Source organism: Callithrix jacchus, chromosome 12, assembly GCF_049354715.1.
Source record: "Callithrix jacchus isolate 240 chromosome 12, calJac240_pri, whole genome shotgun sequence".
Classification (NCBI taxonomy): Eukaryota; Metazoa; Chordata; class Mammalia; order Primates; family Cebidae; genus Callithrix; species Callithrix jacchus.
Window position 1 is genome coordinate 16,148,711 of NC_133513.1, and position 22,999 is coordinate 16,171,709.

Consider the following 22,999-nt stretch of genomic DNA (forward strand, 5'->3'; position numbering starts at 1 on the left):
CAGCTACTTTTTGTATTTTTTGTACATATGGGGTTTCACTATGTTACCCAGGCTGATCTCAAAGCCCTGGGCTCAAGCGATCTGCCTGCTTTGGCCTCCAAAGTGCTGGGATTACAGGCAAGAGACACTGTGCCTGCCCTGTCCCTTCTAATTATTCGATTTTCCTTCCCCATGAATGATTTTCCCATGATCACATATGTCCACTTTTGCTGGAAGCATTTCATAGGTTTTATTATTATGCCTAGTTAGAGACAAAAAGCAAACACACCCCCACAGCTAAGCAGCACCACAGGAGCTAAGCCACAGGGCAAAAAAACAACACAGTAAATATCATCAGGCAGCATCCAGATGTTGGTCAAATTGCAAGGGATGGAAATGACTTGGACAGATATCAAGGCATACATAAATGCAGAGAAGAGATCAGACAGGGGACAGGGTTTGCTTGGTCTTTAGAGGTTTGTTTGTTTCCCTTTTTGAATAATCATGTTCCATTTCTTACATCTTCTGACCAGCATCTCAATTTTCATTGTGGAGACTTTCCTATTCCTCAGTATGTGCAGTCTTGGTGAGCCTGTCACTCAAAACCCCTGTCCTTCCCAGCCAGGGGGTGAGCATGTGACTCAATAGGGACCAATCAGACTGTCAAGTTTAAGAATCTTAAACTGGAATGAAAACAGAGACAAAATGGTTACAATAATTCATGTCAGCGGGAGAGCTCTGGTAAGACCACGGCTGGAGCTGCCCTGGTTCCTGACATCCCTAACTTGGATTATCAGACGTTCCTTCAGTTCCGTGAACCAACCCATATTCTTCCAAAGATTTCCCTTTTTGCTTAAGTCTGAAGAAGAATTGACTTTTGTTGCTTGTAACCAAAACTACATGACACAGACTATTTACCCTAAGCCTTGAAGGATGAGAGAGACAGGGGTACAGAGAGGAAAGGAAAGAAAATTATTGATTGCTTTGGATTCCACTTCCTTTGGTAGGCAATTTTACACTTGATCTTAGCCGAAAGGCTGAGAAGCAGTGGGCTGTTTTAAAGGGGCTTGGCTGATAACTTTGAAATGGCCAAAGGGCAAACTCGCTATGAACGAAGGCTGCCTGAAAACAGAATGTGTTGCCTTGAGACATAATGAGTTTGCCACCATGGAAAGTGATTAAGGAGGGCCAGGTAAACCTTAATCCAGTAGCTTTCTTTAAAGTCTTCTCTCCAGAATATTATTTCCCCTATATATCAATAGTTGTTACATAAAAAGATGTTTAATGGAAATATCAGTTGGAAAACCACTGGGCTAAACATAATTGTAAACGGCTTTATTGCATACAGTCCAAGAGTCTTTAATGTGGCCAAGAAACTCTAATTTTGCAGAACATTTCAAAGGACTAGTTAGTGTTCAATGGAGCATCCACTTGGAAGCATTGTTGGACGGCCAGATCAAGCACTGACACACAATAGAACATGCATAAAACATCTAACATAGGGCCAGCGCATAGTAGTTACTCAAGAATTCTAGCTGTAGTCTATAATCAGTATCTTACTTTGTTCTCTTTTCTGAATAGCATTTCTCTACATTTATTTGTATAAACTCAACCCCTCCCTCACCAGACTCCAGCCCCACTGGACTTCCACAAGCATGATAAATTTCTTTCCAGTCTCTGGGCCTTTGCACATCCTGGGATTTTTTGTCCAGAATAACCTTTCCCCCACTCTTCACTGGATTGGTTCTTCCCATCCCTGGGTCTCATCTTAATCGTCACTTTCGCAGTGATACTAGCCTTGTTATTCTTTCTCCCATCACCTTCCCCATTTCCTTCCATACTTATCACCCTCTTACATGTTTTATCTATTGGCTGTGTGAAGTCTTCCCCAACTATAACATAGGCTCCCAAGGTCAGAACCCTGGCCTTTTTTTTTGGTTCATTAGCACAGTGCCTGACTAGATAACACAAGAAAAAGATTTCTTGAATGAATGTGTGATACGGAAGTCATTCTGTAGATAAAGGATATGGCATAACATAACATTCCCCATTTTCAATAGCAGATTTGCAAAAAGACAGATGTATTCTTTATGTTTCTCTTTGTTATATCAACTATGTTTTTTAAATCAAAGATACACTATTAAAAGACAATTCTGGACCAGGCATAGTGGCTCAAATCTCCAATCCCAGAACTTTGGGAGGCCGAGGCGGGTGGATCACGAGGTCAACAGATCGAGACCATCCTGGTCAACATGGTGAAACACCGTCTCTACTCAAAATACAAAAAATTAGCTGGGCATGGTGGCGCATGCCTGTAATCCCAGCTACTCCAGTGGCTGAAGCAGGAGAATTGCCTGTACTCAGGAGGCGGAGGTTGCGGTGAGCTGAGATCATGCTATTGCACTCCAGCCTGGGTAACAAGAGCGAAACTCCATCTCAAAAATAAATAAATAAATAAAAATTAGCCAGGCACAGTGGCATGCGCCTGTAGTCCCAGCTACAAGGACTGGGGGTGAAGCAGAAAATCACTTGAACCTGAAAGGTGGAAGTTGCAGTGAGCCAAGATCAAGCCACTGCACACTAGGCTGGGTGACAGAACTGAGCAATACTCCATCTCATAAAAAAAAGAAAAGAAAAGAAAGAAAAAGACAACTCTGGATTGGTATTCCCACAGAAAACTAAAGGAATGCGGTTCTGATATGTTGTTCTTTGGTGGTCTTACTTGATGCAGGGAAATAGCTTAAAGAATATAGAAGAATAAGAGATTATTAGATGTTTTAAATTATTCATTCATATATTTGTTCGTTTGTTAAACAAAGATATGCTAATCACCTACTATATATCCAAACACCATATGTTAAGCACTATGCACTTGAGGCCTTCCCAGTCCATTGATTTGGTCTACATTCCCTCATTTTATATCATATTTACCTCCCCTTATTTGCAAAATCATAAGTCCTTTGAGGGACTTTTATTATATCTGTAACAGAAAAAGAAGAGTAAATAGATGGCACACAAGCATCATTCTCCTATTCTTTTCTCATAGCAGACATGGCTAATCAGTGTCAGCACTCATGCCCACTGAGCTAGAATAAGGCTTTCAAATCATCTTCAGCATTCCACTGCAGGCAGCCACAACATGTCATCAGTGACAGCACCCAAAATGAAACCTACTTGCCTACTCTGGATGGAAGAAAGCCCAGGCTTCAGAGTAAGACCAAACTGTATTCGAGTCCTGACCCTGTTGTACATTTGATGGAGTGTCTCGGTCTTTTTACTCTTTAAGATCTAGATAATCCAGGCAGGCACAGTGGCTCACACCTGTAATCCCTGCACTTCAGGAAGCCAACATGGGCAGATCACCTAAGGTCAGGAGTTCTTAAGACCTGCCTGGCCAACATGGTGAAATCCCATCTCTACTAAAAATGCAAAAATTAGCCAGGCATGATGGTGCTCACCTGTAATCCCAGGTACTTGGGAGGCTGAGGAAGGAGAATCCCTTGAACCTGAGAGGTGGAGGTTGCAGTGAGCCCAGATCACACCACTGCACTCCAGCCTGGGTGACAGAATGAGACTCCATCTCAAAAATAATAATAATAATAATAATCTAGATAATCCTACCCACTTTTCAGGGTTGTGAAGTAAATTAAATAAGATATATTTGAAACACCTATCATGCAGCAAATATCCAATAAATACTAACTATTAGTGTTATTATTTGTATTAGTCTGTTCTAACGCTGCTAATGAAGACATACCTCAGACTGGTAATTTATAAAAAAAAAGAGATTTAATACACTCACAGCTCCACATGGCTGGGGAAACCTCACAATCATGACTGAATATAAACAAGGAGCAAAGGCACATCTTACATGGTGGCAGACAAGAGTGCATGTACAGGGGGACTGTCCTTTATTTTTAAAAAAACATCAGATCTCATGAGACTTATTCACTATCACAAGAACAGCAAGAGGAAAACTTGCCCCATGATTAAATTACCTCCCACCAGATCCCTCCCAGGACATGGAATTATGGGAAGCACAATTCAAGATGAGATTTGGGTGGGGACACAGCCAAACCATATCATTACTTTTACCCTGAGTATGCCTCACATGATGTTTCACATACAGTAATTGCTTAAAAAAAAAAGGGCAACTTCATTTGATCTAACAATCCCATGACTGCATAAATACCCACTCATATGTTCATCGCAGCACTGTTCATAATAGCAAACACATGGAATCAACCTGGGTGCCCAAAAACCATGGACTGGATAAAGAAAATGTGGTGGCTGGGTGCAGTGGCTCATGCCTGTAATCCCAGCACTTTGGGAGGCCAAAGCAGGTGGATCATGAGGTCAGGAGTTCAAGACCAGCCTGGCCAAGATGGTGAAACCCCATCTCTACTAAAAATACACAAATTAGCCAGGTGTGTTAGTGGGCACCTGTTATCCCAGCTACTCAGGAGGCTGAGGCAGAGAATTGCTTGAATCCGGGAGGCAGAGATTGCAGTGAGCCAAGATCACACCACTGCACTCCAGCCTGGGCAACAGAGTGAGACCCCATCTCAAAAAATAAAAATGTGGTACATATACACTGTGGAATACTACAGAACCATAAACAAGGAGTCAAATATTGTCCTTTATGGCAACATGGGTACACCTGGAGGCCATTATCCTAAGCAAATTAACACAGGAACAGAAAACCAAATACTTCATGTTCTCACTTACAAGTGGGACCTAAATACTGGGTGGACATGGACATAAAGATGGAAACAACAGACACTGGGGACTGCTAGAGGGGGAAGGAGGGAGGGAGGACAAAGGCTGGAAAACTATCCACTGGGTGCTATGCTTACCACCTGGGCAATGGGATCATTTGTACCACAGACCTTAGCATCACACAATATACCCATGTAACAAACCTGCACAGGGGCCCCCTGAATGTAAAATGAAAGCTGTAATTATTTTAAAAGTGAGATGAAATGGGCAACTTCAGTGGCACACAAAGACCAAAAACCAGGAAAAGGTAAGCAAGAAGAACATCCTCCCTCCATCCTCTGTATCCACAACATAATACAACACAGTTTCCTCCCATACTTTTACTAAAAAGCATCCTGGAAGTGTAAGGGATGCTCGCAGCATTCCTGATGGAACACCTAGAGACTGCATCTTTTGTTCTTAAGTGCTTTTCTTAGCTTGACCTGATTTTGCTCCAGGGGTGAGGATTATAAGATCTGGTGGCACATTTGGGGTATTTTTGGATTCAGAGTCAAAGAGTACGTAAGTGCTTGGGTTTAACCACAAATAAGCCAGGGCTTGGGACTTACCATTGGATGATCGCCTTATTATAGGATATGAAATTGATTTGTGGAGTTATTAGGGGTTTTCCCCCTTTTGTATCTATCACTTGCTCTCTCTGTGTTTTAAGACTTTCTTTTAAAAATAATAGTTATGTATGAAACATAACTGTTGGAGATTTAATAGTCTGTTTGGCAATGCACTAAAATAAACACTGTGACCCTAAGCAGGAGATTGTTAAGGTTACTTTGCATCACCCGTGTTAAGGTTTTTTTCATTATTATCCACATCAACACGACATGGTCATGTCATAAATATTAAACACACCCCATTCCCTCCTTACTTGCTTTCAGGCTAATGAAATTGAGAGTCAGCATGGATCAGGACATTAGGAGACAAACTATGATACAGAGAAGCCAAAAGAAATGAAAAGGAGGGAAATGCTTTTGACAAAAATCAATCGTGATTGAATTGGTGGGCTGAACTTTGAAAACACTGCCTTTGTGTGACATTTCATAATCACCAGGTAATGCTGGGATACGTATTCATGAGCTTTAAATGTATGCAACATCTCTCGGTACTCAGCTTGCCATTTGCTAGACTCTGATAACAGCATCGTAACTTCAGTCCACAAGAAATAAGACCCCAACAAACTGACAAAGAAAAAATAATGGCAGCTTTACTTGATAAAATGTGCTCAGTATTGTATTTTGACAGCATTTATTCCATCTGAAAAAACATTTATAGAGGACTTCCTCTGTGCCAGGCACAGTGCTAGGCACTGGGAATACAGTTGTGACTGGGAGGAAGATTCCTGGTCTCCTGGAGCTAACATGTTGGGAGGAAAATGTGAAAGGACCAAGGAGACAAGGTGACTTTAGGTAGCGTATGAACTATGATGAAAATAAAACAGTAACCTAATAGAGAGGGATGATGGTGAGATCTTTACATGGGCGGGGGCTATTTTCTATAGAGAAGGCCCCCAAAAAGATAACGGGTTACCCAAGACCTAAACAATGAGAAGGAGTCAGCATTGCAAAGATATGGGGGAAGTTTGTTGCAGGCAGAGAAAAGAATGTACGTAAAACCCCTGAAGTGCAAGCAATTCTGGTAATTTAAAACATGGTTTTTTTCCCTTCAACTTTTGTTTTAAGTGCAGGGGTACATGTGCAGGTTTGTTACATGGGTAAACGTGTGCCGTGGTGCTTTGCTGCACAGACTATCCCATCACCTGGGTATTAAGAACAGCATCCATTAGCTATTCTTCCAATGCTCTTCCTCCTCCAAACCCCTGACAGGCCCCACTGTGTGTTGTTTCCCTCCCTGTGTCAGCTCCCACTTATAAGTGAGAACATGCAGTGTTTGCTTTTCTGTTACTGCATTAGTTTGCTGAGGATAATGACTTCCAACTCCATCCATGTCCTTGCAAAGGACATGATACCATTCCTTTTAATGGCTGCATAGTATTCCATGGTGTATATGTACCACATTTTCTTTTCTTTTCTTTCTTTCTTTCTTTCTTTTTTTTTTTTTTTTTTTTTTTTTGAGACGGAGTTTCGTTCCTGCTGCCCAGGCTGGAGTACAATGGTGCGATCTCGGCTTACCGCAACCTCTGCCTGCTGGGTTCAAGCAATTCTCCTGCCTCAGCCTCCTGAATAGTTGAGATGACAGGCATACACCACCACACTAGGATAATTTGGTATTTTTAGTAGAGACAAGGTCTCTCCACATTGGTCAGGCTGGTCTCGAATTCCTGACCTCTGGTGATCTGCCTGCCTCAACCTCCCAAAGTGCTGGGATACAGGCGTGAGCCACTGCACTCAGCCATGTACCACATTTTCTTTATCTAGTCTATCACTGATGGGCATTTAGATTGATTCCAAGTCTTTACTGTTGTGAATACTGCTGCAAGGAACATATGTATGCATATATCTTTATAATAGAATGATTTCTATTTCTTTGGGTGTCCCAGTAATGAGATTGCTGGGTCAAATGGTATTTCTGCCTCTAGGTCTTTGAGGACTCACCACACTATCTTCCACAATGGTTAAACTAATTTTTACTCCCACCAACAGTGTAAACGCATTCTTTTTTCTCTGCAGTCTCGCCAGCATCTGTTGTTTTGACTTTTTGATAATAGCCATTTTGACTGGAGTAAGATGGTATGTCATTGTGGTTTTGATTTGTATTTCTCTAAAAATCAATGATGTTGCACTTTTCTATATGTTTGTTGGCCACATGTATGTCTTCTTTTGAGAAGTATCTGTTCTTTAAAAACACGTTTTTAAAGACTAGTACCAGTATCTGAACTTAGCCACTTAAAAGCTGATTAGCAGACCAAAATGTTCATAAGGAACAGTTTTGGGTTTTTTTTGGGGGGGGACAGTTTTTTTTAAATATGCTTGTGCAACTTCTTTGTCAGTTATCACCAAAGAATTGTTTGATGGCCTTCTTTGACTTTGATATACGCACTGACTTTTTTAAAATAATGCCGCTGCAGAATGAGGAGCTCTTCATTTCTTGTTGCTATTCAATAAAGGAAAGTAAATACCACATGCTGCCCTTGCACAACTTCCAATTCATGGGCTATACACAATTCAATATTTTGTTAAAATGTCAAGAATATCTGAATATTTCAAAAGGCTTCCTTTGGATAATAGGTAAGGCACCAAAACCAGAGAAGTTCTACACCAATAGCAGTAAAGTCCATCCCTTTTGTTCACATCCTTATATCCATCTTGGATAACTGAAAAGTTAACATGCATTTATAATCAGTCATTGTGCCCTAAATATTCAATAATAATTTGTAAAACAGTATTAACCAGACAAGTTTCATGGTTGTGTACCTTATGGAAAACTCATGCTTTTTCCTGGAATTCAGTGTCGCAGAGAATGATCTGATTATAAGGTCTATAAAGTCATACATACACACACACACAAATACACATACACACACTACCAATCTCTGTATCCGCAGCTAGCCCCAGTCTCTAGTATTTAGTAGGTACTCAATAAATATTCATTAAGAAAAGAACCAGAAATGCAAATCTATGTTCTAATTTCCAACAGATTGGAGGCAAAAAAGAAAAAGTAAGGACAATGGAATTAGTTTTCCATGAAGCTAATTTCATTTAATTTAGGCATCGTCCTTTATTTTGAGAACTACTTCTAACTTAAATTGTTTGATGTTAAAATGCCCTTATCTTTTGTGAAATGAAGGCAATTGTTTTTAAGTAGTTTCTTTTTATTTAATTTTCATTTTTGGCAAAATCAAAAAGTCAGCACACTATGCTGGTCTCCAATTCTTCTAATTTTTAAAAATTTTTAACCATCTTTGATACCAGAAGTGTGGCATACCAAAGGCAAGATGGTACCTAAAGTTCCCTGCAGCTCCAAATGTGATGAGACAGACTTTCCTGGCTGGGTGGTTTGAACTGGATAACTCCGTTCGTGGTGTGATTCAGCACCGTGGACAGATCTATGGGGTGGGAACCCACGACACTTTGTGGCCAAAGATCTGGATGTAAATAAGTAAAAAACAGGCAGTCATGGTGGTTCACAACTGTAATCCCAACACTTTGGGAGGCCAAGGCAAGAGGACTGCTTGAGCCCAAAAGCTCAATATCAGCTGAGGCAACATAACAAGACCACATCTCTACCAAAAAAATCAAATCAAAAAAAATTAGCTGAGCATGATGGCATGTGCCTGTGGTCCCAGCTACTTGAGAGGCTGACGTGGCAGGATCACATGAACCCAGGAGGGTGACGCTGCAGCGAGCTGTGATCTCACCACTGCACTCCAGCCTAGGCAGCAGAGCAAGACCCTGTCTCTAAATGAATAAGTAAAAAGCAGACTGCATTGAGATTGGCAGTCTTGGTGTGAGCACACAACTCCAGACCTAATACCTAAATTAATGAGTTTAAGTCTCCATTTAATGAAATATTTTCAGATTATGATTACACTTAGTTTCATTAACTGCATTCTGAGACTAATGTAATGGGATTTCCTTTGCCCCTTGTAATTAACTTTATTGAGAATGCTTATTGGGATTTTTTTTTGCAGTTTCCTAAAACCTTATTATAAATTATTTTAATATATGTATTATGATATTAGGAATGTTACTTAATTTTATGTTGGCTATTATTAAAAGAAGAAAAATTCAACACTAATCTATTCAAGGAAGAGCAGGCTGACTAAACAGAGTGCACTCTGAAAAGAATCTGTATTCGGCTACTAACAGCTGATCCTGAAATTTCGATCTTCCCATGGCCGACTTGGCATTCTTATTTTCCAACCAAAAGCAGTATGATCCTTGCTGAACAAACTCCTCTTCTCTCTCAATGCAATTTGTACAAAATTCGCCACCTGCAAGAAAGATCTATCGTCTAAGACAAATAGTTCTCCCCTCACTCAAAGGTGGGCAAAGTCAGCCCATGAAAATGTTTTGCTTTTCTTCACTCTGATTCTTAGCAAGTTGATGGGGAGTATTTTTCTTTCAGAGCAAAATATCTGTTTCTCAGGAAAGGCTGACCTCATATCTCTTCCCTCGCTCCTAGCCCCAGTGTTACCAGATACTACTTATGTTACTAGGCAGATGTTTTGTGGAGGCCTCCTGGCTCTGCAGCACCCTGAACTTATTCCTACCATCCCACTTTGCAATTTCCTGTTTACTCTTCCGTTTTTCCCACTGTACTATAAGCTCCAAGAGGATATGTCCTATTTATGCCTAATTCATCCTTGGACCTCCAAATCCTAACACATTGACTTACACATAGCAGGATCTTAACAAATATCAGCTGAATGTTGATTAAATGGAAATATTAATTACAGGAAACCAAACAATTAGTGAAAATCTGAGTCCTTCAGGACAGAAATGGTGACTTTATCTTGGTTGGTCCATTTTCAAAGGTGAGTGTCATCTAATGCTGCAATTCTTAGCATCAATCAATAAATAAGGAAAACCAAGAGAAGAAGAGGCAAAGGTCAGGCATGGTAGCTCACATCTGTAATCCCAGCACTTTGGGAGGCTGAGGTGGGCAGATTACCTGAGGTCAGGCATTCAAGACCATCCTGGCCAACATGGTGAAATCCCACCTGTACTAAAAATATAAAAAAAATAGCCATGCATGGTGGCACACACCTGTAATCCCAGCTACTTGGAAAGCTAAGACAGGAGAATCGCTTGAGCCAGGGAGGCAGAGGTTGCAGCGAGCCAAGATCCCACCATTGCACTCCAGCCTGAGCAACAAGAGCAAAACTCCATCTCAGAAAAGAAAAAGAGGCACAATCTGGTATATTACGCAGTATAAGTCCTTTAGAAAGGTGTGAGAAAAGTCGTAGAGTACAAGGTTTAAGGCCAGGTAGACATGAGTTCATGTCCATGGTTTGAATTACTCAGCAAATATTTCCATGACCTTGGGCAGGTTACTTAAACTCTGAGTCACAGTTTCTTCATCTACAATATGTGAGTGCAATACACATTTCAATTATTTTATGAAGATGTTGTGACAAGCAAAATGCAGGCCAGGCACCGTGGCGCATGCCTGTGATCCCAGCACTCTGGGAGGCCGATGTAGGTGGATCATCTGAGGTCAGGAGTTCAAAACCAGCCTGGCCAACATGGCGAGACACCCTCTCTACTAAAAATAATAATATTATTATTTTTAAAAGTATGCATGTGGTAAGTGCAGAAAAAAGCCATTGTTTTATTTATTACTCCTTTCAATTCACACTAAGTATCAATGCTATAGTAGGAGTGTCCTATCACTTAACCCAGATATATAAATAGAAGTGCTCTGCCAAAGGAAATATGTCCAAGGATAAGCTTTCCCTGGTATGGAAGGAACAGAACTTGGCAACTTTTAAACTAAACCAGACAGTGTGTGGAGCACTTAGGCTTTCTTTACAAATAGTCCTACAGCTGGTTGGAAGTACTTGGGAAAGGCAATGCAAATCTAATTAGGTAATGCCATGTGGCCAGCATTAGTAGCAATTTTTGAAAAGAGCCCAGGAGACAACTTACAGAAAGTGATTTTTTTTCCCCTTAAGGGCTCTCTCTCTCTGTTGCTTGTACACACACACACACACATAAATACACACACACAATCTCATTTTCTGGGTACAAATATAAGACATGTTTGGGGCCATACAGATTCTTACTGGCCTGGTCTGCCAATGTAAATAAAATAATCAATGTTCCTAATAGAATAAAAGCTCATGTGTTTTAAATGGGAAGAGAAGAAAAACATAAGACAGGAACAAATGGCGAAGAATAGGACAGCTGCTCCATCCAAGCTATTTCCTTGGGAAGGAATTGACAGTTTCTTCATTTCTCATCTACATCCAAACATTAGTAATAACAAACACACCCATGCACGCGCACACACACACACACACACACACGGCGTTGTCAACTGGCATGTAGAGTGAAAACATTTTCGCTGTGAAGGCAACTGCACCATGAGTTCATGCCAATTTGTATCATTGTCCCCTAATGCACAGCCAACTTTAGCACCAAGAGTCACTCATTCTACACACAATATTAGTAACAACTAATATTTATGTTACCAAGCACTATACTAAGTTCTTTACATGTGTTGATTCATTTAATCCTTACAACAACCTTGTGAAGTAGATATTGTTTTACTGCTTTTATAAAATGGAAATCTGAGGTTCAGAGAATTCAATTAATTTTTCCAAGAGTGAACAGTGAATAAGTGACACAGAAAATATTCAATCTTGGTTGCCTATTCCAAAGTCCGTATCCCCCACTTCCTCAGTGCATGCCCTCAAAGCCATGTTCAATGTCAGAGATCCAACTATACCACTGAATACCATACCTCAAGAGAAAAACAAATGTCTTTACCTAAAACAGTTGAACTCATTTCAGGCTACTGTGCTGAACCTATGAGCATATTTTAGCTGATCCAGTATAGAACATCTCCTCACTCTAACTACTTAACTTACTAACCCATATGCCAAAACCATTAGAATCACAGATCTTCAGATAGAACCACTAGTATGCCCAACTGTGAAAAAGAACTAAGTTTTTGAAAATAAGAATGTTGGGGGCTATGACTATATAAAAGAGAGTCAAAGTTTCACGTGAGTTTGAATTAGTCAAGTTCTCTCAAAACCCAAAATCCTAGAAGTCCCAGAGTTCCATTGGGCTTCTTATTAAGCTTGTGCTAAAGAGTCATTCATGCATTCACTCATTCAATAACTATCTATTCAATACAGCACATTGTCTAGGCATTGGAGATACAGGAGTGAATAAACAAATGCATCCCTGCCCATCCCCAAGGAAGACTGCAGTAGCCATCTACCTCCCCTTTGCCTCCTCATGCACACCTTTCTTGGAGAATCTGCTCCACCACAATCCTAAATAATAATCCTAAAATGCACGCCACCCCACCCAACTGATGGAACCAGGATCAGACCACTGATCCAGGGGAAGCCAGACCATTGACTGCTGGAAACCATTCATATTCTCTCTCTCTCTGAATAATTTGTACTAAGTAATCATAGTGACTGAGCACATTAAGGACAGAGAAGATGTTTTTCCCACTCTACATCCTGAAGTTCTCAAGACGGTCCTGATCTCTCCCTCTTCTGAGATTCAAATATTCACCATGAGATAAAGCATGTGCATCTAATAAATTCCAGGCTATGGAGTCAGACAGACCTTGGTTCGAATCCTGGATCCTTTATTAACTATGATGTCCTTGAAAACTTCTTTTATTTCTAATATTTTATTGTATATATTTTCAAATACCCACAAACATGGAATAGAATAATGAACTCCCATGTATTTGGTCAGCCAGCTACAATAACTCTCAATATTTTTCCAGCTCTGTTTCATTATCATCTCCCACAATTTCTTTTTTCTTTTTTTTTTTTTTTTTTTTTTCCCGACAGAGTCTTGCTCTATCACACAAGCTGGAGTGCAGTAGCATGATCTCAGCTCACTGCTGCCTCTGCCTCCCAGGTTCAAGTGATTCTCATGCCTTAGCCTCTCAAGTGGCTGAGACTACAGGGACATGCCAGCATGCCCAGCTAATTTCTGTATTTTTGTAGGGATGGGGTTTCAACATGTTGGCCAGACTGGTCTCGAACTCTTGGCCTCAAGTGCTCTGCCTGCCTCAGCCTCCCAAAGTGCTGAGATTACACGTGTGAACCACTGTACCTGGCCCCATCTCCCACAATTTTATATGGAGTATGTTTGAAGCAAATTTCAGTATCATGGTAGATTAGTTCTTTCATTTCCACCAATCTCAATTTCTCATTCATCAAATGGGAATATCTTCCATAGGCTTTTTTATTCCTAGAACAGAAATGTATAGAGCTACTCGTGAAGCTGAGGCAGAAGGATCACCTAAGGTCAGGAGTTCAAGACCAGCCTGGGCAACATAGTGAGACCTATTTCTACAAAAATAAAAAATAAAATCTATAGAGCTGCTGCTACAAGTCAGCTAGTTCCTGGTGGGGCAGGGGCGGTACAGTTGTGCCAATACAAAGCATTTTCTCCCCTGCAGCTTACATTGTAGTAGAAGAGGCATAAATAAAATAATGAGTGAGAAAACTTCAGAGAGAACAAAATGCTATAAAGAAAATGGGGGCTGGGTGTGGTGGCTCACTCCTGTAATCCCAGCACTTTGGGAGGCTGAGGCAGGTGAATCACCTGAGGTCAGGAGTTCAAGACTAGCCTGGCCAACATGGTGAAATCCAGTCTCTATTAAAAATATAAAAATCAACCAAATCAACCAGGTTTGCATGTGCCTGTAATCCCAGCTACTCAGAAGGCTGAGGAAGGAAAACAGCTTGAACCTGGGAGGTGGAGGTTGCAGTAAGCTGACATCGCATCATTGCACTCCAGCCTGGGCAACAGAGCGAGACTCCGTCTCAAAAGGAAAAGAGAGAAAATAATGGGGAAAAGAGAAGCAGTGGGTGACCTGGGGGCCAGTGACAGACAGTGAAGTCCTCTCTAATGAGGTAGCCATTGGGGTATGAGATGAAAGAGGAAAGAACAGACACAGAGGCCTGGAGCAATGTGCTGTAGGCATGAAGCACAACAGGTGCAAAGCCCCTGGGGCAGAATAGACCTTGGCTCTTTGAGGGTTGATTGAGAACTAAATGAGCTAATACATTCCAAGCACGTAGTACCACACTCAATAAATGTCAGTTATTAGTAAGACCGTAAATTGGATGTATATTTTCAAACAGCTCTCTTTCCTAAAATGTCAATGAAACTTTCCATTGACTTAGCATATCTTGCAACAGTTTCTACTCCCAGGGGAAGACCTACCCACACTGCAAACACCTGAACCACATGCAAAGGCAACAGAGTGTAGTGGTTATAATCACAGACCTTGGGGCCCTGACTGGCTCAGTTTAAATCCCAGTGTCACCACTAAGCAGCTATACAAACTTTAGACAAGCCACCTAACCACTCTGAGCCTCAGTTTCCCCATCCTTATGATGGTGGAAACAATAGTATCAACTTAATAAGGTTTGGAGGAATTCATGTTTTAGAGCTTTATAATGTTATCTGTATAAATCACTGCTATTATGCTATCTTATATATTTTTTACTGCTCTATGTGCCTTTCTATAATTATCATTTTGCCTGCCCTGGCTAGGAAACTCCCCCTAAATTTTTCATTTTTATTTTTTATTGAGACAGAGTCTCACTCTGTTACTCAGGCTGGAGTGCAGTGATGTGATCACAGCTCACTGCAGCATGGAGTATGTTTGAAGTAAATTTCAGTCATCATGGTAGATTAGTTCTTTCATTTCCACCAATCTCAATTTTCTCATTCATCAAATGGGAATATCTCCCATAGGCCAGGATGGCCTTGATCTCTTGACCTCGTGATCCCCCCGCCTCGGCCTCCCAAAGTGCTGGGATTACAGGCGTGAGCCACCGCACCCGGCCTATTTCTACTTTTTTTAGAGACAGGGGCTCGCCTTATTTCCCAGACTGGGCTCCAACTCCTGATTGACCTCCTGGGTTCAATCTCCCACTTCAGCCTCCCAAGTAGCTGGCACTACAGGTGTGAGCCACCATGTCCAGTTACTTTTTTTTATTATTTCTACTTTTTTTTTTTTTGAGACGGAGTTTTGCTCTTGTTACCCAGGCTGGAGTGCAATGGCGCGATCTCGGCTCACCGCAACCTCCGCCTCCTGGGATCAGGCAATTCTCCTGCCTCAGCCTCCTGAGTAGCTGGGATTACAGGCACGCGCCACCATGCCCAGCTAATTTTTTGTATTTTTAGTAGAGACGGGGTTTCACCATGTTGACCAGGGTGGTCTTGATCTCTTGACTTCGTGATCCACCCGCCTCAGCCTCCCAAAGTGCTGGGATTACAGGCGTGAGCCACCGCACCCAGCCTATTTCTACTTTTTTTAGAGACGGGGGCTCGCCTTATTGCCCAGGCTGGGCTCCAACTCCTGATCTCAAATGATCCTTCTGCTGCTGCCTCCTAAAGCACTGAGACTACAGGTCTGAGCCATGCTCTATCTCCCAAATATGTTAAATATTTGGTAATATTTTCAAAAGTTAAGTGTAGGACCTCCCAGGTGCCTCAGTAAATACGGACTCATAAATGGTCCTAGATATGAGGTATACAGTGTCATCAGAAACTAAGCCATAGGTCAGCTTTGGGGTTCCTTGTAAATCCATTTGGGAATTATCTTAGGGGAGTGAAAGTGTGATGGGCTAGAATAGGAGCCTGCTCTTTCTGATGGATTTTGTGTTCTAAAACACCAAGTCCTCACTTCTTCTCGCTTGCTCAGGTTATGCTGTAAAATAAATTATGTAACATCATGATTTATTTTACAGTATAACCCATATTCAAAGAGGAGTGGTAAGGGTGGGTGGGACATGAAAGTCTTTCTCCCGTGAATATATACAAGAGCACAATCAGACAAGCAACTGGTTCCATTTCAACACTGACCCAAAGAGAGCAATTTTATGTAGTTGTCTTTATAGACGCTAGGTGACACATTTTGCACTGTGGCAGTCAGGGATCTGTGATTGCTTCTGGCTTGTGTAGTGTTGTTTTCTGTCTTTACCACATCATTAGGCAATACTGCCCAACCAAAAGTCTATAATCAGTGTGCTCTGCTAAAGACAATCCTCCACGGGACCTAGAACAGAAAAGGAATATCAGTGAAGAAACTAGCAAAACCAAAACAACGTCTGCAGTTTAGCTAAAAGGAAGGCACTCATGTTGATTTCTTAGTTTTGATAAACGTGCCTTGGTGATGTCAAATGTTGATATCGGGGAAAGCGGGTGAGGAGTATACAGAAGTCTGCATTCTATCTTTTGCTGTTGTTGCTGCTGCTGTTGTTTTATGCTTGCTGATACATAGTAGATGTATATATTTACGGGGTACATGAGATATTTTGACACAGGCATGCAATGTAAAATAAGCATATCACAGAGAATGGGGTGTCCATCCCTCAAGCATTTATCCTTGAGTTACAAACAATCCAATGACACTCTTTAAGTTATTTTAAAACATACAATTAAGTTATTACTGACTGTAGTCAGCCTGTTGTGCTATCAAACAGTAGGTCTTATTCGTTTTTCTGGGTACTGTCTTTTGCAACCTTTCTGCTGTAAATTTTAAAATGTACTCCAAAACAAAATACATATTTCAAAAAATGCTCTGTAAACACAAACGAGTTGAGAAATGTTGATCTAGGCTGTGGTCATAGCCCCTCACTCACGTCTCCCATTCTTAAGAAGACCAAATGGGGCAGGGCACAGTGGCTCATGCCTGTAATCCCAGCACTCTTGGAGGCACAGGGGTGGATCATGAGGTCAGGAGTCCAAGACCAGCCTGACCAATATAGTGAAACCCCATCTCTACTAAAAATACAAATATTAGCCAGGCATGGTGGTGCATACCTGTAATCCCCACGAGTCAGGAGGCTCAGGCAGGAGTATTACTTGAACCTGGGAGGCGGAGGTTGTAGTGAGCTGAGATCACATCACTGCACTCCAGCCTGGGCGATAGAATGAGACTCTGTCTCAAAAAAAAGACCAAATGGAGCCTACATGCAGCCTGCTCTCCCAAAGCGGGAGATGGGTGTCACTGGCAGCCAGGGAAGTCGGGGTGGGGGAGGCAGAATATGTTCATAGCACTTCAGGACAAAATGTGCCTTCAAAAACAAACGATAATTATATAGAATCTGAGGAACATTTGCAGAAAATCACCATCTCACGGGAAACTACATCCTGTTAATCAAAGAGGTTGAGGCCCTTTTGATTATCAGACTAAATATTTTTAGGCAATATCACTGAATGCCTGGAAAGAACATGAACAGCATCCGCTGAAGAAAAATCCGACTTTAGATAAAAAGGCAAGTCCAACATATCATAGGAAAAATCAACCCCAGAAAATTAATGTAGAAAATTTGACAAAAATGTCCTCTTTCCTCCCCGTTCGTCTTCACCCAAGTCCCTCTCCACTGCCCTTCTTCCAAATATCCCGATTTCTACACTGGCTATTGATTATCTCACCACTTGACTAAAGCTTAAGGGAAACAATAGAAAGAGACCTACAGTTATTATTAAGAAGAGATAAATAGATGGAGATTCGCATTTTCTTAAAGCAATGTCGAGTGGGTGATTGAATAGACATGAAAATGACATTTAACTTGAGACTAGTGAATCCCCAGTCAAACCTCGTGAGTTGGATGTTCAGTGAAAAGCAAACTGAAAATGGCATGATGTGCCCTTCTTGGTGTTTCACAAATAGATGCATCATTCTTTCCAAATGTGTAATGGCAAATCATTGTAGATTCCATAATGTTCAGGAAAGGGTTTTAAATTAAATGGATGCATACTGGTTCGGGCACAAAGGGCTGGTCTAATTTTCCATTTATCAGACCGATACCATCCCTTCTACTTTGCTATCAGTCAAAATGTTCTCTGATGACTGCTTGGCTTCTTAAACCCTTAACTGATTCATATCAGTCATCTCATCCTATTCTCTCAACAAACTCGTCAAATCGTTTGTTCATCCAAACATACAAATGTTTTTCTGTGTCTATAATATGTAAATAACTCCTACAAATCAATAAAAAGATAAATCTATTATTACTGTCAGCTACTGAATTAATGTGTTAAGCTTATTAATATAAACTGGTGAAAAGGTCACATGCTTCTTATTTTTGTTATTCAGATATTCCCAAGACTGCTAGGAAAGAAGAATTGGATCAACCTGGAAGAATTATATAAAATTAACATCGGTGGCAATTATTGTAAGAATGCAGTGTTTGTAGCACGATTCTTGGAATTCTCCTTTGTAGCTTCCCAGGAATTCTCTAGTCTACTGCTACCCAATAGACTATTACAAGAAACTTTCTCCCTTGATGTAAAAGATCACTGATTACTTAGTCACAAATATAGACCAAATGCAAGAATCACAAATAAACCCAAGTAGCCTGGCGCAAGAGACTTCTGAATTATTTAGAGCCTGGACATCCATCTCTAAACAGGAATCCATTTTCAGTACAACTTTCAATGAAAACGCCTTATGTAAGCAACATTCATTAAGGTTTCCTGCCGCCTGATGGAAGGATGAAAGTTGGGTGACTTCAATGAGTTTGTTATTTCATCTGAGTGCTGATTCAAAATCATTCTAGAGATTGGAACTTCCAGTGAAGAACCTGTTAGCAATCGCCTTTTATAGCCAGGGACTCGACACCATTTCAATTTCTCTGCTCCGTGATCATGTTCATTCATATATGATGTTTGGGACCCAAGCATATGACTAGGTTCAGCTTATTTCCCAGAGCCAACTGAAAGAAAATGTGCTCATTTCCATTAAAGCCAGAAACGGACACAGCAATTGCCATGTCAGAATTGATGCCATTTACCATATCTTTGGGGGCTATGGGATTTGGTCATAAAACTTCCGTTTGCTGGTGTATTTTGCTCTAAAATGTGGCTATTTCTTATGCCATTTTGTGATCCAGTTCACTAATAATGTTACATTATTTAATATATTGAAGCCTAAGACATTCTGTTTGGTGGTCCATTTTTTAAACCATGCAAACATCGACTTTACAAACACACTGCAACAATTTCCAAACCAGGAAGAATCATCACTATGTAGAATCAGAGAATTCACATCGCCTCAGTCGAATTCCACAGGCTTCTTCCTCTACTCAATGAGCATGAGAATTTGCAACCAAACAGTCCAGAACTATGATTCAACATATAAAACACCCAGGCAACTCCTAATGGAGCCTCAGCAAAGGCGACCCAGTCTGTTAAAATGTGCAGCACTAGAATTGTTTCTGTTTTCAGGAATCTCCAGCCACAACTAAATGTATCCTTTAAATTGTCTGGCTTTGCTTATTTTAAACCAAGCCTTCCACATTACTTTAACGTGGGGGTTACTTGAAAACATAATTACTGGGGTAACCGCAGTAGTACACTATTGTCAAAAACTGAACAATCTTATTTTTCATCCAGTCTCCTGGCAGAGCATCAGCTCCGTGATATATATTATGTATACAGACCTTTGAAAGGGAAGAAATGCCTTGGGAGTATACCAAGATCCCAATCACGCTCTGTGAAAAATACCTATTGAAACACAATAGCAAACACAGTTTTTTTTCCCCCTTGCAGAACAATGGAAACGAATTTGCTGCTGCTGAATCACACATAGGAACCTCAAATCAACAGGACCAAAATCCAATACCCACTCCCTGCACACCCTACACAGAGTATTTTGTGGATTATTTTTATGAAACTCTAGCTTTACAAATCATAGACATAATTCTTCTGAACTAGTATTTCATAACTGAAAACAGCAGGAAACCTAGAAGTCACAACTGGTCTACCTCAGGAGGCAGACATATAAGCGAATGGACCACTGGCTAATAGACCGAGTACCTAAAATGAACCAACCCAATAATCCATTGCTTAACTAAGTACCCAACCATGATGAAACAACCAAGAGGGCCACTAATCTAGTTAACAGATCAATCGACATGAACCAGTTGAGCAGTCTACTAGTTAAAAGAAGAACCAATCATGTGATCCAACCAACCAAGTGGATTGCTATTTAACAAAGAAACCAAGTGACATCTGATGATGCCAAATTCAGCTTCATCCAAAAGAGATGAAAGAAAGCTTCTAACTTGCCCACAAAGAGAAGCTCTTAACTAACTCACACACACTCCATGAAGTCTGGCAATGTGACCACCGCTCAGGTCACCACATGGGACTGGAAATGGTTCATGCAGCTGTACTTACGAAGATTATTTATGGGGGTTCTCGTGTCCATGTTCTCGTAATGCTGGACGTGGACAACAATGTTCAGGTCTCTCTCCATGTGATCAGTGTTGCAGTGGCCCTGTGGCCTCATGACATCTGCAAGAGCCCTGGAAGAAGAATGAATTTAAATCTGTTCATTCAGAACCCAATGATTGGCAGCCACAATGCACTGAGTATCGAGCTGGTGAACAAAAGGCAAGGCAGATTGCTCCATGGAGCCACCATTCTAGTTAGGGGTGGGATACAGAAAAACATAAATAAATGCAATGGCTGTAATTAGAGGTTACACAGGGACTTTACGCAGAATAGTGCACTAGATGTCTAGTGTTAGGTATCAAGAGAGAACACTTCATGTACAGCAATGGCCCCGTATTAGTAACACTAGATAACATTTATAATTTGCCATAAGCCAGGCACCATGCTAATCGCATTACATGTCTTAACTAAACAAAGCAGCACAAAACACATTATGAGGATTATTGCTCCTTGCAGATGAGTAAACAAAGGCTCAGAGAGGTGAATCTACCTGCTCAAGGTCACAGAGCCAGTAAGTTGTGGCACAGGAATTTGAGCCTCAGTAATTTTGGACTGTGTAGGGGGATGGACACACAATTCAACCTATGACAGTGAACTTCATGATTAGATGTAAACTTAGCAAAAAAAAAAAAACTCAGCGTTCATACGTAGAACAGACCCGAGAACTTTCAGATATTGCACCTAAGATCAGACCTACGAACACATTTTTTCTCTTTACTCTCCATCATGTGTTTATTCAGATTATGTGACTGTTATTGAAAGATATATATTTCGTAGGTATTGCTATATATGTGTGTTTTACGTAAACAGTGTTTTTATCATAAACCTCATTCCCTTTCTTCCTTTGTTCACAAGTGAGCATTAGCCGTATTGCTGAATGTGAATCACTTCCATCCCTTGCAACTGCTGCATAGTATTTCGTCATATGCAATCCCCACATTTCACTTACCTGCTGGAATGCAACAGTTAGTTTGGTGGAGGAACTGACCCATCAGAAACCCATCAGAATGGATGGCAGCTACAAAAAACCAACTGTTTCATTGCAAACCAGCAGACTATTAGCCCTATTTGTCATTTCCATAATTATGGGCAATCTAGATGGTCACCAACTCCCTGACCCTGATAAACAACACTGCAATGAACATCTTTTTTATTTTTTCTTCAGATAGGGTCTTGCTCTGTCACCCAGGCTGGAGTGCAGAGGTGTGATCATGGCTCACTGCAGCCTAAAATTCCTGGGTGCAAGTGATCCTCCCACCTCAGCCTCCTGCATAGCTGGGACCACAGCCACATGCCACCATGCCCAGCTAATTTGTTTTCTTTTGTAGAGTAGCGATCTCAGGGTCTTACTATATTGACCAAGCAGGTTTCAAACTCCCAGCTTCAAGTGATCCTTTCACCTCCACCTCCCAAAGTGTCAGGATTAGAAGCATGAGCCACCGCAGCTGGCCAATAAACATCTTCATACAGGCCTCCTCTGTACCAGGGAGAAGTTCTCCAGGGCATAAACCCACAAGTAGTATTGCCGTGTTTGGGGATATACCCCCAAGCTGTTAGTTACCTGGCCAGAGCTCTCTGAGCCCACACACTGAGAGACAGGCTGGGGCCTGTCTGCTGAAATTTACCACATTACAGCAATGATTCTCAAACAATAGTTCACCTATCAACAGTGTCAGTGTCCTCGCAGTGTCACCTGGGAAATTGTTAAGATGCAAATGTTCAGATCCATCCAGCCCTCCTGAGTCAGAAACTCCAGAGCTGGAGTTTACCCAGCAGTCTGGGAGAATCTGATACACATTCAAATGGGAGACTGTGCTAAGGCCATAGAGGCCCCGAGCATGCATGGGGGAACCGTTGATCATGGGGCAATGGCGTCATGGGGTAAGAACTACCTGGTGAGAAGACATCTGGGATGTGAGGGAGAGGTAACACAGGGACTTTATGCAGACTAGTGCACATACTTCTCAGAACAGCTGTGCTGTGAGAAGCCAGCTCTGCAAGAGCCCCACATGAATTACAGGAAAAGATTGAGTCTACGGAAATAAGAGAATAACAACAGCTCTCATTCTTTCATTGTTTCCACAAATATTTATCATCTACTACATGCCACGGACTATATAAGGCCCTGAGGATACAGCAGTGCCCAAGATGAACAACGTTACTGCCTTCCTGAAGCTTATATTCTATTGGAGAAGTTTTTCCTAAACATGTTAGGTATATAAACAAGGGCAGCAAATCAAATAAATAAGAGGAATGTGATCCAGAGAGCCTGGGGGCATGGCAGCAATTTCCACAACAGCCAACAAGTGGAAACAACCCGAATGGCCATCAGATGATGAATGGACACATGCGACGTAGGCAAAAGGAATATTCTCCAGCCATACACA

At 41.2% G+C, this 22,999-nt stretch overlaps 1 protein-coding gene across 4 annotated transcripts in view; it reads right to left on the reverse strand.

Moving 5' to 3' along the window:
* SHISA9 (shisa family member 9) overlaps positions 1-22,999 on the reverse strand; it is a 391,483-nt gene that overhangs the window by 356,121 nt on the left and 12,363 nt on the right. For all 4 annotated transcript variants that reach the window (XM_078343929.1, XM_078343928.1, XM_009009183.5 and 1 more), the window contains exon 2: positions 20,556-20,683. In XM_078343929.1, the coding sequence (XP_078200055.1) occupies positions 20,556-20,683 (128 nt within the window). The remainder of the gene's footprint in view (positions 1-20,555; positions 20,684-22,999) is intronic.